The sequence below is a fragment of the Nipponia nippon genome, unplaced genomic scaffold (assembly GCF_047370975.1).
Source record: "Nipponia nippon isolate SJK-2023a ecotype South Korea unplaced genomic scaffold, ASM4737097v1 scaffold_10, whole genome shotgun sequence".
In the NCBI taxonomy this organism is placed as follows: Eukaryota; Metazoa; Chordata; class Aves; order Pelecaniformes; family Threskiornithidae; genus Nipponia; species Nipponia nippon.
In genome coordinates, this window is record NW_028262291.1 from 34,394,276 (window position 1) to 34,402,523 (window position 8,248).

Below are 8,248 nucleotides of genomic sequence, written 5' to 3' on the forward strand. Positions count from 1 at the left end.
CCGACCGCAAAACCGCCCCGCCCCGGCGGCGGCGCGGGCGGCCCGCCGCGGCCCGCGACCCGCTCCCCGCGGGAGGCGGCCGCCGCGCGCGTCGCGACAGGGCTGTCGGCGACGCCACCCGCCGGTCGCCGGCGGCGAGGCGCATCAGGCGCTGGCGGGGGCTGCCGCGGGAGGGTGGCGGCGGGGCCGGCGGCGCGCAGGGCCTGCTGGGAGCTGTAGTCTCTCCGGGGAGGCGGCCGAGCCGGAGCCGCCGCACGGCGTCGCTTCGTTTCGTACCGCTGCGCAACGCTTCGAGGAGGCGCGGGTGGGAGGGGGCCGCGCCGCTCGGTGCCCCGGGCCTTTTATTTTTCAGACTCTCCGGTGAAGGTGCGAGTGAGCACCGCTGAGCCCGCCACCGCCTTTCTGCCAGCCCTTGGCGCCTGCTTACGCACACGTGTACATCATTTCATGCGCTTTGCTAGGGTTAATATCATAACCTTGGGCGTGAGGTTATGAAAATGTATTTTGAACGTCCGTCCAGACAGCCGCTGGGCTTCCTCCTCAGACGTTTCTCGGCCCATTACCTGGAAAGGGCAATCGAACCGGCAGTTCCAGCCCGTTCTGACAGGCCCGGGCCAGAGCCCTGCGCTGCCTGGGGCAAAAGGGCAGCAGGCTGCTGGCGCGGAGCCGGCCCGCTTCCTACCGCCGGCAGCTCTTCCCAGCGGGGGCACACCCGCGGCGGGGCGCAGGGCCCGCCGGGTGCCCGGTGCGAGAGGGCTCGGGAGCCGCCGGCACCACCGGCCTCGGCGCCCGGCGGGGCCTGGCCGAGGAGGCGACAGGGCGCGCACGCGCCCGCGGCGCACGGGCGGGGCGGGGCCGGGGTTGCGGGGGGCGGGGCCGGGCCGGGGCTGCGGGGGCGGGGCCGGGCCGGGGCTGCGGGGGCGGGGCCGGGCCGGGGGCGGGGCTGCGGGGGCGGGGCCGGGGCGGTGGCGGCGGCGCGCCGGCAGTGCGCAGGCAGCGGGCGGCGGCGATGCTCAGCTGTTGGGGAGCGGCGTTGGGGGCCGTCGTCTTCGTCCCCGTCCTCTTCCTCGTGGCAGCGCCGTACATCAGGTGCGTCTTACCGGCCGCGGCCCTGGCCTCTCGCGCCTGTGCGAGTAGCGGCGGCGGCGGCCCGCGCACGGCGGAGCGGCGGGCGGAGCTGGCGGGCGCCGCGCCTCACGGCGGCCAGGTCTGCGTGCCCGCCCGCCCGCCCGCGTGTTTGGCGGGAGCGCGACCGAGCCGGGTTCCTTTCCTCCGAGCCGGGTGCCCTGGGGGGGGGAAGCTGCCCCCCGAGCTCCTCCCGTGAGCGCTGCCGCCCTCTCTTGCAGGAGGTATGTCGCTGGCGGACAGTGTAAGTCGACAGCTAAGCTGGAGGGGAAGGTGGTGATAATCACGGGAGCCAACACAGGCATCGGGAAGGAGACTGCCAGAGACCTGGCGCGACGAGGCAAGTGGCCGGCCTTCACCAGCAGGCATCCCCGTGCGGCTGATGTGCGCGTGCCTGTGCATCCGTAGTCCCTTTTCTGGATCCAAGGGAGGAGTATTTTACGCTCACCTTTACGTGAGTTGGATTCCAGAGTTATTTCAGGCGAGCCCAAGCGTTGCTTCTCCAGAGGCTGTAACCGCTTAGGTGCAAGTCCCCAGTTCCTCAGCTGGCTTCGTTGCTTGGACGCCAGCAGTGTGTCTTGTGACATGAAAATGCTCTGCACTGCAACTGTTTTGAGAGGACTGGGCAAGTTCCTGGTATCGCTGGGTTCTGCTTGCGTGAAGCTGGGAAATGCCACAGGTCCGCTGCTGTGTGCTTTAGTTATTCATGTTTCAAGCTACTTTGGTTTAAATGCTTTTTGGGTGGCTGTTAAGGAGATTAAACTACCTGTTCGCAATCCATTTAGAAATTACTCTGGCTGGAATCCAAGTATCTTCACGTGCTCCTGGCTTGACGTTCCCATTATAGGGGCAGATAGAACCCTGTGGTACACGCTCCTGACCTGGGAGAACCTGGACAGAGGCACTTCAGAAGTGCATTTTCCTGGTCTGAAAACAGCTTTGGGCTGGATCGGAGCTAACAACATAGTAAGAAAGGCTTTGTCCCTCCCAGCTGCTCCCCTGACTGATGCCAATTCCCGAAAGAACACAATACATTGTTTGTAAGCACTGTGCGTAGTCAGCGTGCTTGCCATAGCCTCGATCATCCAGTGTGCTCCAGTGATCTCAGCTTCTGTTCCTGCTTCGCCCCCGCCCCTTGCAGGTGCGAGGGTGATTGTCGCTTGCAGAGACGTAGCAAAGGGAGAAGCTGCAGCCAGTGAAATCCGAGCTGACACAGGGAACCAGCAAGTCATTGTGAAGAAAGTGGACTTGGCTGATACAAAGTCCATCCGGGAGTTTGCTGAGAAATTTCTAGCAGGTACAGTCTCTAGATCCTTCTTTTCAGTGAGAATATTTTACCAAGCACTGCTGTCTGCTCTTCTAGCAAATGCCAAATCCCTGACCTGCATACCTCTCTACCATGTTGGGTACTACGGTTCACAGCAGGGCCGTGTCAGAGGCCATAAGCTAGTTTGTGGTAGGAGACTTATTTTATTGAGGCGATGTGGCTGCAACTCAGGCGTGGGTTTTTTTGGCCAACTTGTGTCACCTTCTTGTCTCTCTTTGGTCTCTGTTTCCCTATTTAAGAATGTCTGTTGTTTCTTGCAGAGGAGAAGGAACTCCATATTCTCATTAATAACGCTGGGATAATGTTATGCCCTTACTCCAAGACTGCTGATGGCTTTGAGATGCACCTGGGAGTCAATCATCTCGGTAAGGCTACTGGAGTCATGTTTGCATTCAGTATCTGTGGCAAAATGGCAGAGGAAAATCCTGCTTTCAGATTTTCTCTTCCTCATCCTTCCTTCTTGGGGAAGGATGGAAGGCCAGAGTTAGAGTTCTGGAAATGCAATGCAATGTATTTTCTTATCATGGACCCAGTTTAAGTACCTGTACCTGTTACCGGGGACATTTGAAATGTATGACAGCTCCAGCTTTTTGAAGGTGAGGAGCAGAACTTAATGGCCCCAAAAAAGTTTAGCTGTTGATTCGGGGGGGGGGGTCTTCTTTTCCCTGGACTTGAAATGAGGGCAGCAGTGAGATATAACATTGTAAGTAATATGTTGTAAGTACTTCGAAATTCCAGCAGGGGAACGCTTCAGAGAAGGATGATGTTTCCTCTCATCCCTAGGTCATTTTCTCTTGACCTTCCTATTGCTGGAGCGTCTGAAGCAGTCTGCCCCAGCCCGCATAGTGAATGTGTCCTCACTGGCTCATCACGGAGGCCGAATCCGCTTCCATGATCTCCATGGTGAGAAGAGCTACAATCGTGGCCTCGCCTACTGTCACAGCAAATTGGCTAACGTGCTCTTCACCCGTGAGCTGGCAAGGCGGCTGCAAGGCAAGTCCCAGAGGAGAGCAGAGTGTTTTTCTGCTTGGCTTTTGAGCACCACGGATGAGGAGAGTGGATTGAAGAAAGGTCTGCAAATTGGCTATGCAGAAATGAAATGGTTTGAGGCAATGGTCACTGATAGCTCTTTGCAGGAAGAAAACATCCCCTGTCTGTGGAACCAGGAGACTTAACACACTAATTGTCTTTACAACCACAGGGCAGAGGAGTTTAGTAGCTTGGCGCAGTTGAATGTTGGTGCTTGTCAAAAACTAGCTGCATCCACACAGACAATTGTGGTGTGTGGGTGGAAGCTGAAAAAACAGAAGGAGCTGAACTACAATTGCAGTCTCCAGTAGAAAAGCTAATGCATACTCAGCTGTCTTAAATGTTGATGGCCTGTAGAACGGAAGCATAGGACTAGGCAGTACCTCTTAACTCACAACATCTGTCACAGCCATGTGACTACATACTTAAGTAATATTTATTTTACTAAAACAGAAGCAGTGTCTTCTCTAGGAAAATAGTAAATCAAAAGAAGCTGGTGTTCTTGAAAGGCTGATGGAAACTGCTGCTGTTTTAGCACCCAGGCCCTCTAGCACATTGTTTTGCAGAAGGCATGTAGCGACTGCAGTGTTTGGAAGGGAGCAGGGATGCTCCAGCAAGCAGTAACTGCAGAGGACTTCACTTATTCTCCCTGTATCCATGCCTGGACTCCTCCTTTATGTTGTAGAATATCTGCAGGTAGAATTGAGGGGTATATTACCCTTTTTTTTTTTTAAAGGCAGTTTGATGCATGCAGATTTGTCCCAGACTATTTTCTTTTGCTATAGGCACTAAAGTCACAGCAAATGCTCTCCATCCTGGTTGTGTCCATTCTGAGCTGGTCCAGCACTCATTTGTAATGACGTGGCTGTGGAATACGTTCTCATTCCTCTTGAAGACACCTCAGGAAGGAGCTCAGACCAGTGTCTACTGTGCAGTAGCAGAGGAGCTAGACTCCGTGACAGGACAGTATTTCAGGTGGGTGCAAGCTGATGGAGTGATATACTGTGGAAGGCAACCTTATTGGCTGCGGAAAAGGAGACTTACTGTCATTCTTCATTAAGAAGGGACTGGGTAAGAGGCTGGCTGATAAGATTGAGGGTGACAAATACTAGAGCATTACCCCTTCCAGGTCTGTTGCAGTCGATATTGTGTAAGAAGAAATCCCTGACCTGTGTAACACTTCACACAGTAGCAGGTCCTTTAGTGCTAGGAATACCCCTGTACTCAAAGTGCAGAAACAGCTGTCACATGCAGAGCACTAATCCTGATCTGCCTGAGGCTTGGGCAAATCACTTTTCAGTAGAGCTGTTTAGTTGATAAGGTCATTTGAGTCAATCCTGGGAAGGCCACTTTGGTTCTCTTTGTAGTTTTACCCAACTGGAGCAGAAGGGGCCTGTGCTCCCAGAGAGCTGGGAGGGCTGGTGGTGCTGCAGAGCTAGGAGGTGAGATTTTCAGGACTGGCATGTGACAAGATAACTTGATTCTCCAGTGTGACAGACCCACCAGCTGGGAGGGACTCCTGCTGGGATGCTTATCACTCTGTCCCGCATCCAGTCTTGTGTAGCTCCCACTACAAACCCTGTTGTTTCTTGACTTCTTTGACTTACTCCAGGAGCCTGCATAGTCGTGCCTTTTCCCCTCACCAAAACAACAGCCCAGAGCAGTTCCCAAGTCATCATCATCCTAGATTTGAAGACCACCATTTGAACAGATTCATGCAGATGTGTCCGTCAGCTTCCCACCGGGTGCAGAGCAGTGTAACAGTACCATTTTTTGGGAAACAAACGTGACAATTTCTCTTCCCCCTGCCCCCCCCCCCCCCCCCCCCGATACTATTGGAGCCTTTGTGTCTTTGCAGAGCTTTCCTCTTGTGATATGTGACCAGATTAGTCTCTGTAATGACTTTGTCTGATCTTCACTTGGGAGTTTGAACCACCTTAATCAGACTTCAGTATATAAATAGATGTCTTAATCTTCCGTGGATGACTGTCTGTCCCAGGATATAAATGGAGCATTAATGTGCTGGAGTACAGGAAACTTTGGTGGATTTTAAACTCATAAAAGAAAGGAGTTTTGGACTTGGTGGGAAATGAACAGCTTCAGCAGTAATTCACAATTTACATTGGACCAGCCTAAAATCCTTTTCACTTTCCAGGCAATAGAATATAAAGCACAAGTATAGACATTAAGAAAAGAATTTGCATGCCACAGCAAGACAGAGGGAGTCCACCAGAGTAATTTCAGGAACATCAGAGACTCTGCATTTGGAGCTCTAAAAACCCTAGGCTGGATAGAAATCTTAGGAGATGCAATTATTTCCTCCGTTCTCTTAAACTCCCATGTTATTGCAGCATCTGGCATTACAGATGGGAACCCATGATCTCTGTTCCAGACAGAGTGCTGTCTGATTGCAGGAGCGGAGAAGAAAGGAGCCACAGTTCAGGGGATAATGGAAAAGGGGATAACTATACCTGGGTATTACAGTATTATTCTGGGGCAGCTTTGCCTTTCGTGCAATGGCAATGTAGTGGGATGAATAGGATGGGATAAATAGTTTAGAATGAAGGGCTGTTTGAGTGGCTTTTTTGTAGCGTTTGCTAGAAAAGGTGCCCCTGAAGAAGCTTGGTTAACGTTCATACCACTAAAAAGGGCTAATAATGAGAATGCACGCTGAAGAGTATGTAGTAGAGCATATATAGGTTTCTTTAAGAGTTGAGACAACAGATAAAGCCAGACTTGCTTGCTCGTTCTTGGTGCCATTTGGAGAGAGACTCTTCCCTAGCCAGCTGGAAGGAAAGCTTTCTCAAGGTGGCTTAGCACCAACCCTTGCTCATTTGCTGGCTAGCCTCGCACCCTTCTTCAACTGGTCTTGAAGTTAGGCTGATAGAAAACAACCCCCTTATCTTAACACAGACATTTCAGTGTGCTAATGCAGATGGAGATCTTTGACTTAAAAAAAAGATTAAAAAATGTTCCTCTTACAGTGATTGCCAGCCAGCATATGTATCTCCACGGGGTCGGGATGATGAGACAGCAAAGAAGCTCTGGAGTATGAGCTGCGAGCTCCTCGGCATCCAGTGGGACTGAGCAGTGCAAACCTCAACTGTGTACCTGGCTGAGCCCCGCAATGCTTCTCCTGGGAAGAGCACTGCTGAGAGACCTCAAGACTGGAACGCTGATACTTCAGCTGCCCTAATGATGGTTCTGTGGACACAATCTAACTTCAGTTTCTAGAATATTACACTTAAGGATTGAGATTTGCAAGCAACCAGTCCCACTTCCTAGCTGGAGAATTAGAGCACTGATGCAGGGAGCAACCTTTGCTTGGTATTTCACACAACAGCCAGAGGCTATTGTTCTCTGGCTTTAGAATAGAAATGGAGGTTGCAGTCTTAGGGTTAGATTATGAAGTAACAAAGAATTACCTCTATTTAAAGTTTTTTTCCTAACAGTAATAGTAAAAAGGTAGGACTCTCAACTTGTGATCTATGAGGTTATTTTCCATTCCTACTATTTCACCTGGTAGAGTGAAAGTACTTGAGGATATTAGATTTTCTGGCAATTACATGCCATACAAATGCTCTCAAGCACACAGAAACAGGTGCTGGCCTTTTTGTGCCAAGCGTTAGGTAAAGTTTTTAAGCAGAATCAATTCTTTTTCTCTATATTCTCTGTAAGAAGCTGGACCCTAGCCACTGAAGTGTCTTTGCCCCAAAGGCCCGTTGATTGCAGGAAGTTAACTGAGGGTTGGCATATCTTTTGAGAACCCAGGTCTCAGTGCAGGTGACTGGGAGGTTAAAAGCTGCAGGAGTGCCACAATTGTGCGTAGGCAAGTTATCTTATTAAAAAAAAATAAGCATTGAGCAAAGATGGTGTAAAAGTTGTCACAATAAACCCCCCAGCTGCACTTTAAATGACTTCAGAACCTAGAAAAGAAAGCAGAATGAGTAAATAACATCTCAGCTATGTTAAAAACATTAAACAACTTCAGCTGAGACTTTAGCTTTAAATGACAGCAAACTACCTAGAGCTAAATAGCTGAAGCAGAGGTTGGGACTCTCTTGATCTTGTGGTCAAGTTAGCTACGGGACAGGAAAGTAAGGCTTGCACAGAAACCCTTACGTTTGTCTGCCCAGCAGTTACTGGCCTTGGCTGGCCCAGCCTGGCCTTGCAGTACCATGCAGCCTGCATTTCCAAACGGCAGCAGGGTCAGTCCACAGAGTACCGGGACTGCTCTCTTGGAACTCTAGCGCCACTTCGGTGCAGACTGCTAGAGTGTGATCCGTAATCCGAGATGATTTCTGAAGGAGTTCAGCAGTTAGAAAACCAGTGCCACAGCTCATAGGATCATCTGCTGCTTCTGAAGAAAAAATCTGGAAGTTTTTGGACTTGCATATGAGCGTACCACTGGACCAACTGCCAGTTTTGGGAAACAAATGCTAATTTTATGATTAATTCTTTCTGCCTGGATGCAAGCTATGCAGATCAGTCCTGTGCCGCCTCTGAGCAGTACTAAATAAAGGCCTTTTCCTGTTACAACAGGAGACCACATCTTCCTTCAGAAATGTTGAATCAGTTTATTTAGCATTGCTGTTACCTGCACCTGCCTTACTAATTTAGAGAACTCAGTTTGGGTAACATTTTGAAGTCCCCTTGTGTTTCTCCCTGTCACTCTACCTTTTTTCTTCCCTCTTTATGCTTCCTCTGGAATATGAAGCTAAAGCCACAACTACAACGTAGCAGTAGAAGGCTACCTAGCATTGCAGG

The 8,248-nt window shown here is 51.1% G+C and overlaps 1 protein-coding gene across 2 annotated transcripts; it reads left to right on the plus strand.

The window, feature by feature from the left end:
• Nucleotides 1-957: 957 nt before the first annotated feature.
• On the plus strand, nucleotides 958-7,395 carry LOC104020414 (retinol dehydrogenase 12). Of its 2 annotated transcripts, none has more exons than XM_087746543.1 (7): nucleotides 958-1,089; nucleotides 1,347-1,465; nucleotides 2,267-2,422; nucleotides 2,713-2,817; nucleotides 3,236-3,523; nucleotides 4,267-4,456; nucleotides 6,466-7,395. In XM_087746543.1, the coding sequence occupies exons 1-7, from the start codon at nucleotides 1,010-1,012 to the stop codon at nucleotides 6,566-6,568; spliced, it is 1,041 nt and encodes a 346-aa protein (XP_087602669.1). In that variant the 5' UTR covers nucleotides 958-1,009; the 3' UTR covers nucleotides 6,569-7,395. The 2 variants fall into 2 exon arrangements, with proteins under 2 accessions (XP_087602669.1, XP_087602670.1); XM_087746544.1 differs by having other exon boundaries at nucleotides 3,236-3,445.
• Nucleotides 7,396-8,248: the final 853 nt, after the last annotated feature.

Coding starts and splice junctions, on each gene's coding strand:
- LOC104020414 (XM_087746543.1), top strand. CDS start 1,010: ATGCTCAGCTGTTGGGGAGCGGCGTTGGGGGCCGTCGTCTTCGTCCCC. Junction 1,466..2,266: donor CAGAGACCTGGCGCGACGAG/GCAAGTGGCCGG, acceptor CGCCCCTTGCAG/GTGCGAGGGTGATTGTCGCT. Junction 2,818..3,235: donor CCTGGGAGTCAATCATCTCG/GTAAGGCTACTG, acceptor TCTCATCCCTAG/GTCATTTTCTCTTGACCTTC.